General features: G+C 44.0%; 1 protein-coding gene across 1 annotated transcript in view; it reads right to left on the bottom strand.

Moving 5' to 3' along the window:
- The window catches only part of LOC117368880, a 499,867-nt gene that overhangs the window by 443,002 nt on the left and 33,520 nt on the right, over positions 1–23,345 (bottom strand). Inside the window, exons 4-5 of the mRNA XM_033962624.1 lie at positions 12,728–12,760; positions 7,429–7,461 (exon numbers count right to left, since the gene is read on the bottom strand). Coding sequence (XP_033818515.1) covers positions 7,429–7,461; positions 12,728–12,760 — 66 coding nt within the window. The remainder of the gene's footprint in view (positions 1–7,428; positions 7,462–12,727; positions 12,761–23,345) is intronic.

Raw genomic sequence — 23,345 nt, 5'->3', positions numbered from 1 at the left:
AAACCACAATAGCAGTTTTTAGTGCAGGGAGCTGCGCTGAATGCCCAGCGCTGCACTCGACGCTCATAGGCTCCCTGCGCTAAAAACCACTATTGCGGTTTAGTAAAAGGGGACCATATTATAAAATATAGACAGCAGATATAAATTCAGACACATTTTGATCACTAAATTTAAAATAAAATCATTTTTCCTACCTTGTCTGGTGATTTCATGAGTCTCTGGTTGCACTTTCTTCTTCTGATTGTGCATCCAATCTTTCTTTCAGCCTGTATGCTTCCTCTCCTCCACACCTCATTCCCTCCCCCAACTTTTTCTTCCTCTCTCCCTGACCTTTCTTTCTTTCTCTCTTCATGCCCCCTTTCTTTTTTTCTGTTTCTCTTCTTTCCTTCTGTCTCTCTGCCTGCCCCCTTTCTTTCTTTCTGCCTGCCCTTCCCCAAGCCACTGCCACTGCCGCTGCCATCGGGGAACAGGGCACAAACGCCACCAATGGATAACAGGCCCCGACGCCGACGCCGCCCCATGCTCTCTGTGCTTCGGGCCGATCAATCTTCCTCTCCCCGACATCAATTCTGCTATCGGAGAGGAAGTTCCGCCCAGCCAGGCAGCGATTGGCTGGCCCGAACTTCCTTTCCGACGGCAGAATTGACGTCAGGGAGAGGAAGATTGATCGGCCCGATAGATCGCCAAGGCAAAGTGAGTCCTGGGATCGATTCACTTTGCCTTGGCGAGCTACCGGTCGATCACAATCGACCTATTGGGCACCCCTGAGCTAACCTATATTATGTATTAGAGAATAACACAGGGACTGTTTACCTAGTGACTTACCAGGGGGGCATGGGGGCGGTCCGCCCTGGGTGCATGCCTCAAGGGGGGCACAGCCGGCCACCCTCCCTATTCTGCTGCTGCTGCTTTCCTTAATCAGCAGCAGCGGCAGTAAACAGGAATGTCCGCGGGTGCTCACTTTGGCAGTTCTTCAGCTTCTGGCCGGCTCCCCTGCTCAAAGCCTTGGGCGTCGGCTTCTCGCACGATCCGCATCTGCTTCGGAAATGTTCCCTCTGACGTCATGACATCAGAGAGAAGGCTTCCGACGTAGCCGTGGATCGCGTAAGGTATAGACGCCCGCGGCTTTGAGCAGGGGAACTGGCCAGAAATGCTGGGCAGGGAAATATTGTTGCTGCACAGGGAAGGGGGCGTAGAAATGTTGTTGCTGCACAGAGAAGGGGGAGGGTAGAAATGCTGCACAGGCAAGGGGGGGAGAGAAATGCTGCACAAGCAAGGGAGGGAAACATGCTGCTGCTGCACAGGGAAGGGGGGGTGAGAAATGCTGCTGCTGCAGCACCCAATTGGGGAGAGAGAGGGAAGGAGGGAGAAGGAAGACAATGGAGAGGAACCAGAGATGCCAAGTCCATGAGAGGGAGGGAAAGGGAAAAAAAGAAAGGAAATACCAGACCATGGAGGGGGAGGAAGAGATGCCATAGCATGGTGGGAGGGAAGGGAAGGAGATAGAGATACCAGATCATGGTGTGGAATGGGAAGGAAGGAAAGAAGAAGAGAAAGAGAGAGATGCCAAAGCATAGGGGAGAGGGTGGAGACAGAAAAATGGAGAGGGGGGTGAAGCTGAAATGAATCATGTGCAAAGAAGAGAAGGGACATAGGATATACAGTTTATTGAAGGGACATAGAAAGAGGGAAGATGTCATATGGAAGAGAGAGAAGGTGGACAGTAGATGGAAGGGGCAGAGATAGTGTGGGCAGTCGATGGAAGGGGTAGAGAGAAGCTGGGTGGAAGGGGCAAAGAGAGGGCAGATGTTGCATGGAAGGGAAAGAGGACAAATGCTGTATAGAAAGAAGAGAGCAAAGAGAAGATGATTAAAGTAGAAATGACAAAACGTAGAAATAATTTTTGTTGCTTTACTTAGAATCAAGTAGTATTGTAACTGTATTGATAAAGTTTATAAATAGGAAATGGAAATAGGGCAATTTTTTGGACTAAACCTCTTTCCTCAGGTCAGGACAGGATACCATAACAGTAGTATACTGTACTGTTCCGAAGAAAGATTTGGCCTCTGAAAGCTAATTGAAAAATAAAATGGTATTTTCTTATTTCTCATTATTTATTTTATTTTTATTTTTTAATTTGTAAAGTGGTGATTGTTTTGTATCAGTTTTTTCAAATTTACATCTCCTGTATTTATATTTTGCACAGTATTAGGGGACATGTGTCACTGTTTTTGTGGTGTTGTGGTGTTGCATTGTATGCAGAGTCTGGTTTCTTAGCGGTTCAGTTTAACTTTTGTCTACATTTCTATTTTTAGTTTATGTTTATTCCATATTGGGCGAGGGTGTATGAAAAAGACATAGTTTTCAGTTGGCATTGACTGCAGGATCAATTGACTGTGCGGGATCTGGCTTGTGGGGTCCTTTTATCAAGCCGCGCTAGTGGGGTTAGCGCGTCGGACATTTTATCACGCACTAACCCCCGCAGCCGGCTAAAAAACTAACGCCTGCACAATGCAGGCATTAGCGGCTAGCGCGGCAGGCAGTTTAACGTGCATTAAACCCCTAACACAGCTTGATAAAAGGACCCCAATGTATGTGTTGGTGTTCTAGTGCTCACTGCATTGTTTAAGATGCTGCCTTTTCACTCTTGTGCAATATGTGGATTGTTACTAAAAATCATATTTTTCATATAGATGGGGGGTGTCAAAAAATGATGGGCCCCGGGTATCACATATGCTAGGTATGCCACTGTGTTTACCATGGTAAACTGTGGTCACCGCAGTAAATCTGTAGTAATGGAGACATTTGCAACTGGTTTACCGCAGGAATGGGGACAAGACATTTCACCGCCCCACAGGAACAGAGACAAGACCTTTTTCCGCCCCGTGAAGGCGGTGAAAAGTCTTGCTCGTGTGCTAAAAAATATTGCGCCCTTGTCAGACTCGGCATCTCCTCCCCATCTCCTCTTGTGCCAGCCATGCCGTGATGAAGACAGAAGGAACCTAAAACCAAAGCCTGAGACCATTGTGATTTGAAGAATAAAATTACCAGAATATTTCAGATTTGAAATATGTATCCTGCTAGAGCTGGTATTAGACATAACTGGGGACTGCAAAGCCCAGGCTGTGCATTTTTAGCTTCCAGCTGGCTTAGGGCTCTCTCTCTGACCAGGGGGGCAGTTGCCCTAATTGCACTCCCCTAACTCTATTCCTGCCATTTGTGACTGATGGATTCTGTTAGCTTGATTTTTCTATGTAGCATTCTGTAGTAATTTGGTTTGTTCAGTTTTCATAATAGTGGAGGCGATATTTGTGAAAGGGAGTGGAGGTAGGGGGTTTGCTGATCCTTGCTCTGTATTATTTGTGTTTATAAAATGACAATTGTACAGAATATTGTCTTTTTATACTTTAATAAAATAAGTTCAGTAAAAAATCATAATATTCGAGGCTTGTGCGGATGGGATCTGACAGTTTGCAGGGCGGGAACAGTGACCGAGCTAGCGTGGATGGGGCAGGAATGGGGACGAGCTCATGGGGATGGGTCAGGAATGGTGATAAATTTTTTTTTCGCTGTGTCATTCTCTATTATGTATGTTAACTTGTAACCCATTCAGGGCTCTTTTGGGAGAATGGGTTAAAAGAATGATTAAATAAATACTACTTTCAATCTCATATAGTGCAAGAAGGGAAAATAATTGATTTCAGGCTTTTTCTAAAATACAGCAGTGAGGATTTTTGTAATTACCAGTGGCGTACCTAGCATATGTGACACCCGGAACCCATCAATTTTTGACACCCCCCCCCCCCCCATCTGTATGAAAAACATGATTTTTAGTAACAAGCCACATGTCACACATGAGTACCTAGGAAAAGGCAGCATCTTACATACTGCAGTGAGCAGTACATCAATACACCCATTGTAAAACTAAACAAGCCAGACTAGTACAGATCAATCCTAACAAAAAACCATGTCTTTCGAACACACAGAACACAGAAAACACCTTCGCCTAGTATGGAATATGTAATCACAAACTAACCCCTCTATCTTTTACAAAACTGTAGTGTGGATTTCAGTCATGGTGGTAACAGCTCTGACGCTCATAGAATTCAGAGCATCAGAGCTGCTACCACCACGGCTGACGCTAAAAAAAGCTCCACAGTTTTGTAAAAGGGGGGGATTAAATAGAAATATATAGACAAAGGTTAAATTGAACCAGTAATAAGCGGGACTTTGCATACAGTGCACCACAGAAAAAGTGGCACATGTCTCCTAAAGCAATAAATAAATAGAAATTTTTTTTCTACCTTTGTCTTCTGTGGTTTCTGCTTTCCTCATCTTCTTGTAACTCTCTTCCTTCCATCCACTGTCGGCCGTCTCTCTTCCTCTATATGGCATCTTCTCTCCTTCTATGCCCCTTCCAGAAACTGTATGCCTCCCCCTTCCATCTCTCCTTTCACCCCCATTGGTCTGGCATCTCTCTCCTCTCCTTCCCTCTCCCACACCTCTCCTCTGCAATCCCTTTCCCTTTTTTCCCTCATTTTCCTTTTCAATTTATTTTCTGCATCTGTCTAGAATATGTTCTTACTACCTTCTCATCAATGTCATTTTTTACTGTCTACCTAAAGCTTGCCACCTCTTTCCCTCACCCCTCCAGTGTTTCCCTAACTCAATCCTTTTCTCCACATCATGTGCCCTCCTTTTATTTTTCCCCTCCTTCCATCATGTACACTCTTTCTCCAACCCTTACATCTAGTACCTTCTCTCTCTGTCCACTTCCATCCAGCGTCTGCTCCCCTCTTTCTCTCCTCCCATTTCCTTCCTGCATTTGCTCCCTTATTTCTTCCAACTGCACTTCTATCCAGCATAGGCTACCCACTACCATCCAATGTCTGCTCTTTCTCTCGCCATCCACCCCTCTTCAATCAGCATCTGCCCCCTTTCTTTCCCTACAATATCCTTCCCCCTTATGTCTCTCCCCTTTCTCTGTACATCAATTCTATCAGCACCAGCCTTCCATACCACCCTGCCCCTTTTTTCCCTCCACCACTCTTCCATTCCAGCAATCTTGCTCCTTTCTCTCCCTTCATTCAGCAAGGTCCCACGATGACTGTAGTTGCCGGCTGCCAGTCCACCCCACTCTGACGTACTTGCTCTGGAGTGGACTCGGCAGCCGCATTCTGAAAGGTCCCGCGATGACTCGTCTGCTGGTTCTGCTCCGGAAGAAGTAAGTTACGTCGGAGGGGGTGGACCCGGCAGACGCAGGGAGTTGTGGCAAAGTCCTGCAATGACTGCGTCTGCCGGGTTCACCCCTTCCGATGTAACTTACTTCTTCCAGAGCAGAGCTGTCAGATGAGTCATCACGGGACCTTCCTGCACCTCAGCACAGCTGCCGACTCTGCTGCAGAAAAAGTAAGTCAGAGGTAACTTGACCATTTATTTTTTTCATCAAAAGGGGACATCTATTAATTGACTGTATATCCTTTCTTTCATTTCTTTCTTTCTGCACTCAGACCCAACAATTGTCCCTTTCTATTCCCTCCCTCCTTCCTTCCCATGTCCTTAGTGACCCCAGTGCCTCCTTCCTGTGTCCATGGTGCCCCCAGTGCCTCATCTTGTGTCCTTAGTGCCCCCAGTGCCTCCTTCCCGTGTCCTTAGTGCCCCTAATGACTCCTTATGTCCCCCCCACTGCTTTCCAGATTTTCTCCACCCCAAAAGCCAGCCTGCCTGTCTGCCTACTTATGTCCCTCCCTTCAAGCTGCGCTAAAGCCAGCCAACTTGCCTGCCTACATCCTACCGCGGAAAAAAAAAAAAAAGCGCCTCTCCCCTTACTTTCTCCCGGTCCGCGTCTGCAATCTTACCTCCTCCCGCCGACAAGAAGTCTTTCCAACGTAAATTCCAACGTCGGAGAGGACTTCCGGGCCAGCCAATCACTGCCTGGCTTGCCCGGAACGTCCTCTCTGACGTCAGAATTGACGTCGGAAAGACTTCTTGTCGGCGGGGGAGGTAAGATTGTAGCGGCGCGGCCGGGGGAAAAGAAGGGCAGGAGGACCTGGACCCCCCCAAACTGTGCACTCGATGTGGACCTCCCCCCCTCCCCCCCTTGATACGCCACTAGTAATTACTGAAAATTTCTCCTAGGCATTAACCAAACTACTGTATCCTTCAGCATAACATTTTTGGGGAGTCATATTTTAAGAAATGCTCCTTTCTTTTATAGGAAGCCAGTGCAACTGCTGAAGTACAAGTAAGGCACAACTTCTCCTAGTGCTCTTCGTTAAAAACCTGGTTATTGTATTTTGAGCAACCTGTAGTTTTCTTAATAAAACATTAGGAAGACCAACATATAGGGCTTTACAGTACTCAAATGAACTAAACACTAATTGCCGAACTACTGTGCAAAAAGCTTCGTCTTCTAAGTATGAGCTTAGTTTTCTAATTAGTTTATTTTAAAATAAAATTTGGCAAAGTGCCATGGAGGGGTATTATAGCAGTTGTGGGGTATAAATTTTGGATGTAGCAGTATGCAGTGTAGCGAGGCAGGTATATTTTTTTTTGGTGGGGGATTGGGTCAATTTAGAGCGGTGGGATAGTTGTGAAAGGGGTAGTTTGAAGGTGTAGGGACAGTTGAGGGTTTCAAAGAGTACGGAATTCTACCTTTTAAACTGCCTTGACCTATTCTCTCAGTGTCAGATTTCACTCTTATGTTTCTATGCTACAGAAGCTGGAATTCCTTTTCCTATACAAATGTATTGAGCCATATTTAGGGGCAAGGCTTATTTCTCTAGAAATTCTGGTCTGATTTTTGTCAATTTTTGAACAATATGTGTTTGTTTGTTTGTTTTTTCCCCACATGGCAAGTTTTATCCCATTTCATTAAGTTTTATTATTTTCAACTCAATGAAAATTGGAAAGAATTATACAAAAGGAGTCAAGATTTTCTGTCTGTCATTATGTGCATCCATTTAAGCCAAGTGAAACTGAAAACATGCAGGACTACCTCTTGTCCCATCTCCCTCCAATCAGGAGTTGGCTCCTCCCAGACCCCCACAATGTTTCTCCACTATCCCCCTACAGACCTGAGTTGCCCAACCTCCTTCTATGCACCCTTCCAGACAATTTTTGAGTTTGGAGGAGAAAATGTGCACTCTCTTAACACCAACCAAATCTAGAGATGGCAATGAAGATTTCTTCAGCAACAGACACACAGTAGATTGCATTAATATTTCTTTTCCAAGGAAGCTTTTACAACCACTGTCAAAAAACTAACAGCACACTTTTGAGGCTTTGATAACCCAAGCAAAACATTCATCAAATAACTTATGAAGGGCACAGCTGATGAATATCAGCTTAGATGGTTGTTACAGCTGGCCAAATCTAAACTGAAAATTCCGTGTTTTACATGAGGAAAACTGACTCATAGATACTCACCACCACCTGTTCCACCTACAAATGACCATTGTCCTGAAAGAAAAGTAGATACTTTAATGTATACAGATAATGTATATCTTCCTATATAAAATTACTGTAGATAGAACATATCCACTCTTACTATGATTCATGAGAAACTGCTAGTCCTGTCTTGCTAGATTTGGGAATAATTGTTCAAACTGTCTTGCTTCTGTAATTTGTCCATTATTAGATCTGTTCCCTATGCTAAATTTGAGTGTACTAATTGTTTTGACTGTCTTGCTAATGTAAATCATCCACTGCAAGATGTCTATCAACACTATTAGTAGAATCTATCTATCTATCTATGTTCTCACTTACCTCTATTAGAAGTCTTTCTCTAACTTTCTTTAGCTAACCTATATTATGTATTAGAGAATGACACGGGGACTGTTTACCACGGTAAACCATGGTCACCATAATAAATCTGCAGGAATGGAGTCCACTTCCGCAGCGGCCTCCCAGGTCAGTGACCTGTATGTGATCCTTTACTTAAGACAGTTTGTCCTGTATAGTACACCTCTAACTATACCCCTCAATCCCCTTTTCCTTCAGGAACTTATCCAACCCCTTTTTGAAACCCAAAATCGTACTCTGCTCTACCACCTCCTCTGGAAGCGCATTCCAGGTATCCACCACCCTCTGAGTGAAGAAAAACTTCCTAGCATTTGTTCTGAATCTGTCTCTCTTCAATTTTCTTGAGTTCCCTCTTGTTTTTGTTTCTCCCGCCATTCTAAATAATCTGTCCCTCTCTACCTTCTCTATACCCTTTATGATCTTATAAGTTTTTATCATGTCCCCTCTAAGTCTCCATTTCTCCAGGGAAAAGAGCCCCAGTTTCTCCAGCCTCTCAGAATATGAAAGGTTTTCCATGCCCTTTATCATTTTTGTTGCTCTTCTATGGACCCTCTTGAGTGTCGCCATATCCTTCTTAAGGTACGGCGATCAGTATTGAACACCATCGCCCGATATAGCAGCAGGATAACTTCTTTGGTTCTGGTAGTGATTCCTTTTTTGATAATGCCCAACATTCTGTTCGCCTTCTTTGTGGCTGCTGCGCATTGCGCCCCCGGCTTCATTATTTGGTCCACCAAAACCCCCAAGTCCCTTTCTAGGTTGCTTTTCCCCAATACCATCACCCCCATCGTGTAGTTGTACATCGGGTTTCCTTTCCCTATGTGCAAGACTTTGCATTTCTCTACATTGAAGCACATTTGCCATTTATTAGCCCATTCGCTCAGTTTGTTCAAGTCCCTTTGCAGTTCTTTACATTCCTCAACAGTTCTAACCCTACTGGAGAGTTTTGTGTCATCTGCAAATTTTATAACTTCGCACTTCGTCCCTACTTCCAGGTCATTAATGAATATATTGAACAGCAGTGGTCCCAGCACTGACCCCTGCGGGACACCGCTCGTGACTGCTTCCCAGTCAGAGTAGTATCTCTTTACTCCTACCCTCTGTTTCCTGTCTGCCAGCCAATTACAGATCCATCTGTGCACGTCCCCTTCCACTCCGTGGTTCCACAGTTTTCTTAGCAGGTGCTCATAGGGTACCTTGTCGAAGGCTTTTTGGAAGTCCAGATATATGATGTCTATGGGGTCGCCTTTGTCCAATTGTTCGTTTATCCCCTCGAAGAAGTGCAATAGGTTCGTTTGGCAAAATCTTCCTATATAGAAACCATGCTGGCTGGTTCTCATCAGATTATTTCTTTCTATATGCTCATTGATGCTGTCCTTGATTAATGATTCGGAACTGAGGTTAAGCTCACCGGTCTGTAGTTCCCCGGGTCACCTCTGGATCCTCCAGTCCTCCGGGATCACCCCTGTATTCAAAGATAGGTTGCAGATCTTCTGTAGTAACTCCGCTATTTCGTCTCTGAGCTCCTTCAGTATTCTCGGGTGGATTCTATCTGGTCCCGGCGAATTGACAGTTTTTAATCTATCTATCTGTTTGAGTACGTCTTCGAGGCTCACCTCTATTGATAATAACTTTTCCTCTTGATCCCCCTTGAAGGTTTTATTCCAGTTTCGGCACGTTGGTTGTGTCCTCTTTTGTGAAGACTGACGAGAAGAACGTGTTTAATCTGTCTGCCACCTCCTTTTCCTCCTTTACCGCTCCTTTCCTGTCTCCCTCATCCAGGGGTCCCACTTCCTCCTTCACCGGTTGTTTTCCTTTCACATACTTTCACATTCCTTTCAAAATACCAACCATAACCAACATTGAAATCAACACAATCAACTATCCCATACAAACCACCCTAAAACTGCTAGGAATAACTATCAACAGATGCTGCACCATGCAACCGCAAATCAATAAAACAATACAAAAGTCATTCTTAGTCATGAGAAACTTAAGACAAGTTCGGAAATTCTTCGAGAAAACTCAATTCCAACTCATAGTTCAGTCCTTAATACTAGGCCTACTTGACTACTGTAATATCCTCTACCTCCCATGCCCTACAATCATAACAAAACAACTATAAACTATCCAAAACACAGCACTAAGACTCATCTACTCATTAAAAAAATATGATCACATTACAGAAGCATATCTCCAATCGCACTGGCTTCCGATCCCAGCAAGAATACAATTTAAATTCTACTGCCTACTATTTAAGACTTTATACGGAGACAGTCCAAACTACCTGAATAACCGCCTCATCCACAACACTGCAACCAGACATAGGAAAACTCACACCCCATTCTCATACCCCCCAATTAAGGAGGTCAAACGGAAAAAAACTATATGATGGCCTCCTGGCCACTCAAGCAGCCAAACTAGACAACCAAATCGCCAATCTACTGACGGCATCCCTCGACTACAAGACTTTTAGAAAAGAAATAAAGACCATACTCATCAAGAAAACTCTGAAAAAAGAAGTAATACCGCAAGTCTCAAACTCCACTTCTCACTAAAGCCAACTACCCCAAACAAATAACCTTACCCATTTCTTACTCTTTTTGAAAATGACCAATTTTTTTTTTTTGTAATTTCTTGTTGTATTCTTGGATAATTCTTTTGTAATCCGCCTTGAACTGCAAGGTAATGGCGGAATAGAAATCCCTAATGTAATGTAATGTAATGTAATATCGAAAGAATGGTCTAAAATTCCTTGCCTCCTTGGCAAGTCTCTCCTCATATTCTTTTTTCGCTATTCTGACCACATGGTGACATTCTTTTTAACATTTCCTGTGCTCTTTCCAGTTTTCCTCGGCTTTATCCTTTTTCCACTTCTTGAATGATTTTTTCTTGTCTCCTATCACCTTCTTAACTTCATTGGTTATCCATTCGGGGTCTTTTGTTTGATTCTCTTTGCTCCCTTTTCTAAATCTGGGTATGTACAGGTTTTGCGCCTCGTTTACCGTGTCCTTGAATATGGTCCAGGCTTGTTCCACCATCTGTGTTTTCCTGGAGCTGTTCTTGAGTTTTCTTTTTACCAATTGCTCATGGCGTCATAGTTCTGTTTCTTGAAGTTAAACGTTGTTGCAATGTTTCTCTTCCCCTTTGGCATTTCTATTTCCACTTTGAATCAGATCATGTTGTGACCACTGTTTCCTAATGGTCCTACTATTTCCACTTCTTCAGTAGGTCCTTTCAGCCCGCTGAGGATTAAATCCAGTATAGCTGTCCCTCTCATTGGTTCCTGCAGGAGTGGGGACAAGACCTTTCACCGCCCCACTGGAACGGTGAAAAGTCTTGCTCCTGTGGTAAAAAAAACTTGTGCCCTTGTCAGACTCGGCATCTCCTCCCCAGCTCCTCTTGTGCCTATTTTACCTTCAGGAGCCAGCCATGCCATGATGAAGACAGAAGGAACCCAAAGCATGTGATTTGAAGAATAAAATTATCAGAATATTTCAGATTTGAAATATGTATCCTGCTAGAACTGGTATTAGACATAACTGAGTGCCGCAAAGCCCAGGCTGTGCATTTTTAGCTTCCAGATGGATTAGGGCTCTCTCTCTGACCAGAGGACAGTTGCCCTAATTCCACTCCCCTAAGGCGCCTGGGTCAATCAGGCCTTAGACTTAGGGATGGGCGGACCCGCTATGCCTAAGGCCTGATTGGTCCAGGCTTCTAGAACCTGGGCCAATCAGGCCTTAGGCTTCGGAAGGATGGGCCGGGAAGGGGCGGGCCTGCCTCATTTCGACGAGACGGACCTGCCGGCTAGACGAGCAAGTCCCGTCTGGCCAACAAGGAAAGGTTAGTTTGGTTGGGGGGAGGTTTGAGGGCTGTTAGCGCGGGGGGGGGGGTGTGCGGAGGGGGTGTGCCTTCTGGCAGGAGGGATTGGGCACCCTCCTGCCAGCGATCGGTAGTGTCGGGGGGGGGGCGGTCTATATACTTATAGCAGGAGGGATTGGGCACCCTAGGTTCGCCTAAGGCCCTTAGGCGAGCTTAGGTATCTTGCGGGCCTCGCCTTCAATATAGAAAGCCTGCCTGGGGAGCATTTTTTTTTTTTAAACGTGCATCCCGATTGGCTGATTAGACAGCTGTAGGACGCCTACAGCTGCCTAAAATCGGGACGCACTATGTAGAATCAGGGCTTCAGTGTCAGATTTCACTCATGTTTCTATGCTACAGAAGCTGGAATTCCTTTCCCTATACAAATGTATTGAACTATATTTAGGGGCGAGGCTTATTTCTCTAGAAATTCTGGTCTGATTTTTGTCAATTTTTGAACAATTTGTGTTTGTTTTTTCCCCACATGGCAAGTTTTATCCCATTTCATTAAGTTTTATTCTTTTCAACTCAATGAAAATTGGAAAGAATTATACAAAAGGAGTGAAGAATTTCTGTCTGTCATTATGTGCATCCATTTAAGCCAAGTGAAACTGAAAACATGCAGGACTACCTCTGTCTCATCTCCCTCCAATCAGGAGTTGGCTCCTCCCAGACCCCCACAACGTTTCTCCACTATCCCCCTACAGACCTGAGTTGCCCCACCTCCTTCTATGCACCCTTCCAGACAATTTTTGAGTTTGGATGAGTAAATGTGCGCTCTCTGAACACCAACCAAATCTAGAGATGGCAATGAAGATTTCTTCAGCAACAGACACACAGTAGGTTGCATTAATATTTCTTTTCCAAGGAAGCTTTTACAACCACTGACAAAAAACTAACAACATACTTTTGAGGCTTTGATAACCCAAGCAAGACATTGATTAAAGAACTTATGAAGAGCACAGCTGATGAGTATCGGCTTAGATGGTTGTTACAGCTGGCCAAATCTAAACTTAAAATTCAATGTTTTACATAAGGAAAACTGACTCTCATAGACACTCACCACCACCTGTTCCACCTCCAAATGACAATTGTCCTGAAATAAAAGTAGATATTTTAATGTATACAGATAATGCATATCATCCTATATAATAAAACCTTAAGGGTTTCGTGTTCCCTGCCACCGTGGTGTGTGATCCGTGGCCGTGTTCCATTTTAGAACCCGGCGGCAGGGAACACTCTGGCCACTCCCCTCCTCCTGCCCTCACTCACCAACCGCTGCTGCCGGAGGAAGCTACAGGCAAGCTCTCTCCCAGCGGCGCCAGAACCACATCATCGCCGCCCAGTACCGCTGCCGACACCGCTCTTCAAAGGAGCCTGGTAAGAATAGCAGCTGCCTGTAACAAACTTTGCAGGCCGCTCAGCACTTCAGTAGCACGTTTCCTCTGACGTACGCGATCGCGTCAGAAGGAACTTGCTACTGAGGTGCATAGCGGCCTGCGAGGTTCGCTACAGCTGGCCACTATCCTCACCAGGCTGCAAATGAACATGCTGGACAGGGGAAGCAGGTAAGGGGCACTGATGGGCCAGGGAGCAGGGAAGAGGGACAGGGGGAGCACAGAAGAGGTGCTGATGGATGGGGGAACAGGAAACTAAACTAAACTAAACCTTAGGTTTTTAACCGCGCCATCTCCATGGTCGTGAAGCTCGGCACGGTTTACAGGGATTGTAATAAGAAAGGAACTCCAGGGAAAGGGATAGATGAAGATCGGAGGGGAGGAGAAAGTTAGAGAGTTAGGATGTGAGAGAGGGGGGAGAGGTTAGATTTTAGAGAAAAGCCAGGTTTTCAGAAGTTTGAGGAAGGGTTGGAGAGCACTCAGGTTCCGAAGGGGGGAGGTGAGGTTATTCCAGAGCTCGGTGAATCTGAAGAGGAGGGAGGTCCCCAGTTTTCCTGGGTGGGAGATGCCTTTTAATGAGGGGAAGGAAAGTTTCGATTTTTGGGTAGGTCTGGACGTACTAAGATTTGAGGAATTCCAGGATAGAGGAATTAATGGAGGAAGGATGCCGTGGAGGATCTTGAAGGTTAGGCTGATGCATTTGAAGTGGACTCTGGAAGATATTGGAAGCCAGTGGAGCTTGGAAAGGAGTGGTGAGACGTGATCGACTTTGCTTTTAGAAAAGATAAGTTTGGCCGCGGCGTTTTGGATCCGCTGGAGTCTGTGGAGGTTTTTCTTCGTTAGGCATATAAAGATGGAATTGCAATAGTCCAGTCTGGAGAGGATGATGGATTGGACGAGAACGGCAAAATGATTTTGATGGAAACAGGATCTTACTGATCTCAGCATGTGAAGGCTGAAATAGCATTTTTTTACCAGAGAGTTGAGGTGGTCATTGAAGGACAGTGTAGAGTCAATGATGACGCCCAGGACCTTATTGGAGAATTCGAGCTGCAGAGAGGAGCCGGAAGGCAGTGGGATTGAGGGGGGTAGCTGAGCTAATTTTGGGCCAAGCCAAAGTAGTTTTGTCTTGGATTCGTTCAATTTCATTTGGACGGAGTGGGCCCAAGATTGGAGGTTTGAGATACAGGAGGATATGTTCAATGGGAGATCGGTGAGGTTCGAGTCGGTCTTGAGAAGGACAAGGATGTCATCAGCATAGGTGTAAATTGTTTCAGAAGGGGATAGATGGAGAAGTTTTAGAGAGGACATATAGATGTTGAAGAGGATAGGAGAAAGAGGTGAACCTTGCGGGACTCCACAGCTTGGTGTCCAGGGGGAGGAAGAGGTACCATTCATGTTGACAATGTAGGAGCGGAAGCGAAGGAATTTTGAGAACCATTCAAGGAAAGAGGGACAGGGGGAGCAAGAGAGAGGTGCTGATGGGCCGGTGAGCAGGGAAGAGGGACAGGGGGAGCACAGAAGAGGTGATGGATGGGAGAACAGGAAAGAAGCTGCAAGCGAACATGCTGGACAGGGGGAGCAGGTAAGAGGTGCTGATGGACCGGGGAGCAGGGAAGAGGGGCAGAGGGAGCACGGAAGAGGTGCTGATGGACCGGGGAGAAGGGAAAAGGGACAGGGAGAGCACAAAAGAACAAAAGAGGTGCTGATGGACTGGGGAGCAGGGAAGAGGGACAGGGGGAGCACGGAAGAGGTGCTGATGGACCGGGGGGAAGGGAAGAGGGACAGGGGGAGCACAAAAGAGGTGCTGATGGACTTGGGGAGCAGGGAAGAGGGACAGGGGGAGCACGGAAGAGGTGCTGATGGACTGGGGAGCAGGGAAGAAGGACAGGGGGAGCACAGAAGAGGTGCTGCTGGACAGGGGGACATAAAAGGAAGGGAGAAGGGCTACTGCTGGACAGGGGGAGCTTGCAAGGGGTGGTGGTGGACAGCGGAGGAAAAAGAGACAGAAAGAAAGAAAGAAAGATAAACAGAAAGCAGCCAAGGAGAGAGAGAGAGAGAGAAAGAAAGACACATCTATTCTAGCACCCGTTAATGTAACGGGCTTAAAGACTAGTCCTATATAAAACTACTGTAGATAGAACATATCCACTCCTACTGTGATTCATGAGAAACTGCTAGTCCTGTCTTGCTACTGTAAATAGCTTCACCTCCTATGCTAGATTTGGGAATAATTGTTTAAACAGTCTTTCTTCTGTAATTTGACCAATTACCATTATTAGATCTGTTCCCTATGCTAAATTTGAGTGTACTAATTGTTTTGATTGTCTTGCTAATGTAAATCATCCAATCAACTATGTTAGATCTGTCCATTAATGTATGGGAATTGTCCTACCACTGCAAGATGTCTATCAACACTATTAGTAGAATCTATCTATCTATGTTCTCACTTAGCTCTATTAGAAGTCTTTCTCTAACTTTCTTTAGCTAACCTATATTATTTATTAGAGAATGACACGGGGACTGTTTACCGCGGTAAACCGTGGTCACCGCTGTAAATCTGCAGGAATGGAGACATTTGCAACTGGTTTACCACAGGAATGGGGACAAGACCTTTCACTGCCCCACAGGAATGGTGAAAAGCCTTGCTCCTGTGGTAAAAAAAAAATTTGCTCCCTTGTCAGACTCGGCATCTCCTCCCCAACTCCTCTTGCGCCTATTTTACCTTCAGGAGCCAGCCATGTCCTGATGAAGATGACAGTAGGAACCCAAAACCAAAGCCTGAGACCAATGTGATTTGAAGAATAAAATTACCAGAATATTTCAGATTTGAAATATGTATCCTGCTAGAGCTGGTATTACACATAACTGGGGACCGCAAAGCCCAAGCTGTGCGTTTTTAGCTTCCAGCTGGCTTAGGGCTCTTTCTCTGACAGGGGGCAGTTACCCTACTTCCACTACCCATTTGTGACTGAAGGATTCTGTTAGCTTAATTTTTCTATGTAACATTCTGCAGTAATTTGGTTTGTTCAGTTTTCACAATAGTGGAGGGGATATTTGTGAAAGGAGGGGAGAAAGGGATTTTGTTGATTCTTGCTCTGTATTATTTGTGTTTATAAAATGACAATTGTAAGAATATTGTCTCTTTTTATACTTTAATAAAATAAGTTCAGTATAAAATCATAACTATTTGAGGCTTGTGCAGATGGGATCTGACAGTTTGCAGGGCGGGCCGGGGACTGAGCTCGCAGGGACTTGAAGGGACGGGGACCGAGCTAGCGGAGACGGGGCGGGAACGGCAATAAATTTTTTCCCCGTGTCATTCTCTATTATGTATGTTAACTTGTAACCCATTCAGGGTTCTTTTGGGAGGACAGCTAAAAGAATGATTAAATAAATACTATTTTCAACCTATATAGTGCAAGAAGGCTTTTTCTAATATGCAGCAGTGAAGATTCTCTGCCTAGCAAAACTAAGAGGGTTTTTGTAATTACCGAAAATTTATCCTAGGCATTAACCAAATTACTGTATTCTTCAGCATAACACTTTTGGGGAATCATGTTGTAAGAAATACTCCTATCTTTTATAGGAAGCCAGTGCAACTGCTGAAGCACCTCTCCTAGTGCTCTTTGTTAAAAATCTAGTTATTGTATTTTGAGCAATCTGTAGTTTTCTTAATAAAACATTAGGAAGACAACACATAGGGCTTTACAGTACTCAAATGAACTAAACACTAATTGCCGAACTACTGTACAAAATCTTCCTCTTGTAAGTATGGGCTTAGTTTTCTAATTAGTTTAATTTAAAATAAAATTTGGCAAAGTACCATAGAGGGATATTATAGCAGTTGTAGGGTATAAATTTTGGGTGTAGCAGTATGCAGTGTAGTGAGGCAGGTATTTATTGGGGGGGGTCAATTTGGAGGGGTGGGATAGTTGTGGAAGGTGTAGGGACAGTTGAGGGTTTCAAAGAGTACGGAATTCTACCTTTTAAACTGCCTTCACTTATTCTCTCAGTGTCAGATTTCACTCATGTTTCTATGCTACAGAAGCTGGAATTCCTTTCCCTATAGAAATGTATTGAACCATATTTAGGAGCGAGGCTTATTTCTTTAGAAATTCTGGTCTGATTTTTGTCAATTTTTGAACAATTTGTGTTTGTTTGTTTTTTCCCCACATGGCAAGTTTTATCCCATTTCATTAAATTTTATTGTTTTCAACTCAATGAAAATTGGAAAGAATTGTACAAAAGGAGAAAAGAATGTCTGTCTGCCATTATGTGCATCCATTTAAGCCAAGTGAAACTGAAAACATGCAGGACTACCACAGTCCCATCCCCCTCCAATCAGCAGTTGTCTCCTCCCAGACCCCCACAACGTTTCTCCACTACCCCCTACAGACCTGAGTTGCCCAACTTCCTTCTATGCACCCTCCCAGATTACTTTTGAGTTTGGAGTAGAAAATGTGCCCTCTCTGAACACCAACCATAGCTAGAGATGACAATGAGGATTTCTTCAGCAACAGACACACAGTAGGCTGCATTGATATTTCTATTCCAAGGAAGCTTTTACAATCACTGTCAAAAAATTAATAGCACACTTTTGAGGCTTTGATAACCCAAACAAGTCATGGATCAAAAAACTTATGAAGGGCACAGTTGGGAGAAACAACATTGTCTTCTGTAGATAAGAGCCCAAACTGTCTCAAACCAATTGAGCTTCATCCATAGGGGCCTCTACGCAATCATCAAAATCAGATACCTGCAGCAAAGAGTCATCACTTGACCTTACAGAATGTCTACATTTTGAATCCAACTAATCCTGAAAGAAATCAACTGACAAGTCAGCACTTGGATAATTTCCTAAAGTCCATAGGCCATTATTGAGATGGTTTAGGGAAATCTACTGCCTATTGCTGGGATAAGCAGCATAAAATCTGTTTTACTACTTGGAATCTAGCTAGGTATTTGGGACCTGGATTGGCCACTGTTGGAAACAGGATGCTGTTCCAGTATGATAATTCATATGTTCTTATGACAGTACACCCCACATATGCATACATTTTCAGATCTATTAACATCACCTCAATCCAATAATCTGACTCAACTCAATCAAACTAAATGTTAATTATTTCTTAAGGCACATAACTACCACCCCCACCTCCCACTATATGGAATGCTACTAAGCACATAGACTATTCACCATCATTATATTCAGCTTTAACAACCTCATTTCATTCACATACACAATATCATATTTCCACAACAACTAATAAATCATTCAAAATAGAAATTTATAGTCCACCAATCTCACATACACAAGTACTCTACATACTCAGTGAATCCCTCAGTCATTCTTCAAAAATCACATATTGGTTGATATTCAGCAAAAACGCTTTCCTAACTTTATCTACTCTTATACAAGTTGTCTTTATAACATATCTGAACGTCTGGGTATTTGTAGTCATCCAGAAGATAACTGGCAAAAACTTCTGGTTGACTACATACAGTATATCCAGATATTCAGTACTGGAGCCAGGACGTGATCTGGCTTTGAATATCAAGGACTAATTCAACCCATGGTTCTAAGCTGCTTAAAAACCACCGACCACTGTGAGCTACATATCTACTTCCATAATAAGTTTTCATTTCTACTGATTCCCTTAAGCATGGCATGCGGTGAGAGTTTTCAGGAGATTCAGTGAATTCACATCTCTACAGTCCTGTTTTTGTTTTTTAAAAAATTGTTTCTTGTTTACTATTTGCTTGATTCAGTTTGTTTTGTTGAGTAGGCAGCCTGCTCAACCAGTCAAACTGTATCAAACATAAAGTAAAAAAATAAAAAAGCTTGGCTCCTGGGCTGGGGATTCTCTGATCCCACCCCCCTAAAGGCCCTGACAGTACTGATCTGAATTTAATTGACTGAGCTGCACCTGCCTGTTGCCTGCTCAACCAATAAAATTCAGAGCAGTGCCCTCAGAACCTTTAGTGGGTGGGGCAAATTCCCTGAAGGCCCTGACTGCATGCCATTGTGAAAAATGTACTTATTTTATAAATACAACTTGTATGTGTTTTTAAGAAAAGCCCCCCGAACTAGTCCCCTAGTACACATATTTTTCCCAAAATTTCACCTGATCTGTGACAAGTGTAATTGGGTTTATGTATGCATGCATTTTATAAAGTATGTATTACCTCACAACTCTGCCTAAACAATGTCCCATGAGCACCAATGCAAGGATTGTGTAACATAGGTGTGTTCTCTTGTCAGCATGCTTGCTCATATATGTACGAGTGTCAATTGTAAAGTTTCCAGCCAGATTGTACTGACAAACATCTATGACTACATTTTTAAATCTGTCCAATGTCTAGTTTTATCGAATTAAATCTGAGTTATACGCAGTGTATGATGAAAGCGTGGGCTGCTGAGTTTAAATGTGGCCAGACAAACATTGTTGATGAAGAACGCTCCAAATGTCCAAAAACAGGAACAGCTGATGAAATGGTTAATGAAGTTCACCAAATCATTATATTACATTGGTGGTAATGCAACAAGAGGCGGTTTACAACAAGAGTTGGCTTGGGCATTTTCAGGGAGAATACGTGGAGGGGCATAATCAAAAGAAAGTCTAAATCCGTTTTCGCCTAAGTCGCAAGTTGTCCAAAATCTGACACAGCTTAGGCCACATTTTCGAAAAATACGCCCAAAATAATTTTTTTTTTTTTTTTTTTCGAAAATCGTCTAACTATATGTCCAGCCGTCTAATCGTCCAAGCTGCTAAATCGTCCATCTTTATACCACATTTTCATCCAAATATTTGTCCAAGTCAAAAACACCTAGAATAAGCCCTAGGGAGGGGAGGGGTCAGCAAAGTGATGGACTGGACACCCAGACATGGCACCTGAATAGTGGGGTACCTTACAGGGCACAGTTGTGAACTCACAATAGCTTCCTTATAGGTCATAGTGAGCCCCCCAAAACACCCCCAGAATATCCTAGATCCACCTATCTACCACCCCAATAGCCCTTAAGAACATAAGAAGTGCCTCTGCTGGGTCAGACCAGAGGTCCATCGTGCCCAGCAGTCCGCTCACGCGGCAGCCCACCAGGTCCAAGACCTGTATAGTAACCCTCTATCTATACCCTCCTATCTCCTTTTCCTTCAGAAAATTGTCCAATCCCTTCTTGAACTCCAATAACGTACCTTGTCCTATCACGCCCTCTGGAAGTGCATTCCAGGTGTCCACCACCCGTTGGGTGAAGAAGAACTTCCTAGCATTGGTTCTGAATCTGTCCCCTTTTAATTTTGCCGAATTTCCTCTTGTTCTTTCAGATTTTGAAAGTTTGAAGAATCTGTCCCTCTCCACTTTCTCTATGCCCTTCATGATCTTGAAAGTCTCTATCATATCCCCTCTAAGTCTCCACTTCTCCAGGGAAAAAAGCCCCAGTTTCTCCAGTCTTTCAGCATATGAAAGGTATTCCATACCTTTTATCAAACGTGTCACTCTCTTCTGGACCCTCTCGAGTATCGCCATATCCTTCTTCAGGTACGGCGACCAATATTGGACGCAGTACTCCAGATGCGGGTGCACCATCGCCCAATAAAACAGCAGGATAACTTCTTTTGTTCTGGTTGTAATATCCTTCTTGATTATACCTAGCATGCTATTCGCTTTCTTAGTGGCTGCTGTGCACTTTGCCGACGGCTTCATTGTCTTGTCAACTAGTACCCCCAACTCCCTTTCTTGGGTACTTTCACTCAGTAACACCCCTCCCATCGTGTAGCTGAATCTCGGGTTTCTGTTTCCTACGTGCAAGACTTTGCATTTCTCTACATTGAACTTCATCTGCATGAAGTGGGTGCAGGAGCCACTTATAAGGTAGTGCAAAAAGGTTTTGGGTTTTTTTGGGGGAGTGCACATGTTGCACCATGAATGCAGTATTTAATGTGGCTTATGAGCCTGGGTCCTGCTCTCCATGGGTCCCTAATCCACCCCCAAGACGACTTAAAATGCCTCTGTGCAACTCGACTAGGCTTTCCTATGCCAGGCTGCCAAGTGCTGATGTTCTGGAGACAGATATTTAAAGTATTACAATTTTTATTGGGGGGGGGGCCAGTGATCACTGGGGTAGTATGTGGGGTCTGTACTTTGTGCTTGAAGTGCTTATCTGGTCACTTTAGGTTGTTTTTTGTGACTTAGACCATGTTTTAAATGGCCTAAGTCACAACGTTCAAGTTCCGTCTAGGCTGTGTTGTAGAACTTTCAGTTATACATTCAATATGACTAAGTCTAGCACGGCCCACGGCCCGCCCAAATCCCACCCTCGACACTCCTCCTGAAATGCCCCGTTTAGCTCTGGTCATTCAGCGGCACTGGGAAGGCCTAGGTCATTTGTAAACACATTTGTAAACACATTTGATTATCGGCACTTGGACATCTTTCATTTATGATCGTCTAAGTGCTAATTTAGGCCGGTTTTTGGATGTTTTTCTCTTTCGATTAAGAGCCCCATGGTTAATAGATGTAGTATGTGTTGGGATCTGTGGAGGGTGGATCAGGTTTAGTTAGATCATTTGACAAATTTCTTGAATAGAAAAGTTTTAAGATCTTTCCTGAATGTTTTGTAGTTGGGCGTCGTAGTCAGCAGATTGGAGAGGTGGCGGTCTAGTTTCACTGCTCAGGTGGCTAATAGTCTGTCGTATACTTTTTTTGCTTTGTATACCTTTGATTGGGGGGTGGGTAGATTGTGCATGAGTTCTCCTTGGTCTGGATGTGTTTCTCCTGATTAGGCGGTTGCTCAGATAGCTTGGTCTGTTTCCATTTAGGGCTTTGAATAGGGAGCAGGGTATGCATGCTTGTACTGGAAGCCAGTGTGAATCTCGGAAAGCGGTGGTAATATGGTCATATTTTTTCAGCGAGTAAATCAGTCTAAGAGCTGTATTTTTGACTGTTTGTAATTGTTTTAGCATGTTGGTTGGACATGACAGGTATAGGATGTTACAGTAGTCCAGGAGTTTGAATTGTTCATTTTTGAAGTATTTTCGGATTTGCCTTAGGTTGTGCATGGTTGCGAATGCCTTCTGGATTGTTTTTCAGGTTTGAAGTTGCATGGTGCAGCCTTTGTCTATCATTATTCCCAGCAATTTTAGGTTGGGTTGCTTGGGGTATTTGATGGAGTCTATTTCTAGGTTTGTTATGGTTGGCGTTTTGTTTTTTTCTAGAAGTAAGAAGTTGGTTTTGTCTTGATTCAGCTTTAATTTGTGGTCTCCCATCCATTTTGACACTGTTTCTTGTACAGTGTGTAGTTTGTTCGTTGTGTTGGGGTTGGTTTGGTCGAAAGGTAGGAGGATGGTGATGTCATCTGCATAGCTGTATGAGGTTATGCCTATTTCGTCTAAGCATGTGTCAAGTATGGCTATGTAAAGGTTGAAGAGTGTTGAAATAGTGGGGAGCCTTGGGGGACTCCGCAAGGGTTGTTCCAGGATTCTGACTGTTCCATGTTTGCTTTAACTCTGTATTTTCTTGAGCAGAGGAATCCTTCAAACCAATTGTAGACTTTGCCTGCGATTCCTATTGCTTCCAGTGTTTGTAGTAGGATGTTGTGATCTATTAGGTCAAATGTCGCTGTGAGATCGAGTTGTATAAGTAGCATTTTTTTGCTTTTACTTAGGTGTTGTTTGGCTGTGTCTGAGAGGGAGACTAGTAGTGTTTCTGTACTGTAGTTGCATCTGAAGCCTTATTGTGAGGGAGTGGAGTATGTTATGGTTTTCTAAGTATTTGGTGAGAAGTTTTGCTACGAGGCCTTCCATTAACTTGACATACAGCAGTATGGAGGCTGTAGGTCTTTAATTGGATGGCTGATCTGTAGCTCCCTTTGGGTCTTTCAGGATAGGGGTTATGATGATTTAGGAAAGGTCTTGTGGAAATTGGCCCTCTGTTAGCATGTAACTGATCCACTGCATGAGGTGGGTGCAGAATTTAGTGCTGGCTGGTTTTAACAGATATGAGGGGCAGTGGTGGAGGTCACAGGCTGCATGATTGTATTTGTTGTAGAGTCTTTCTAGGTTGGGCCATTGTAAGTTTGGGAAGTTTCTGTCTGCTGCATAGGCCTCTTTTTCTATGGGTGGTAGTGAGATTTGTCAAGATGGCTTGGGGTCCCAGTGAAAGTGTTTCTGGCTGTTGAGATTTTGTTTCTGAAGAATTCAGCCAGTTGGTTTCTTGTGGGGGAGGGGCGGTTTTAGTGGCTAGGTAGGGTTTGGTGTCTGTGAGTTCCTTTAGTAGTTTGAA

Source organism: Geotrypetes seraphini, chromosome 11 (assembly GCF_902459505.1).
Source record: "Geotrypetes seraphini chromosome 11, aGeoSer1.1, whole genome shotgun sequence".
NCBI classification, from domain to species: Eukaryota; Metazoa; Chordata; class Amphibia; order Gymnophiona; family Dermophiidae; genus Geotrypetes; species Geotrypetes seraphini.
This window is presented reverse-complemented; position numbering and strand designations above follow the sequence as displayed.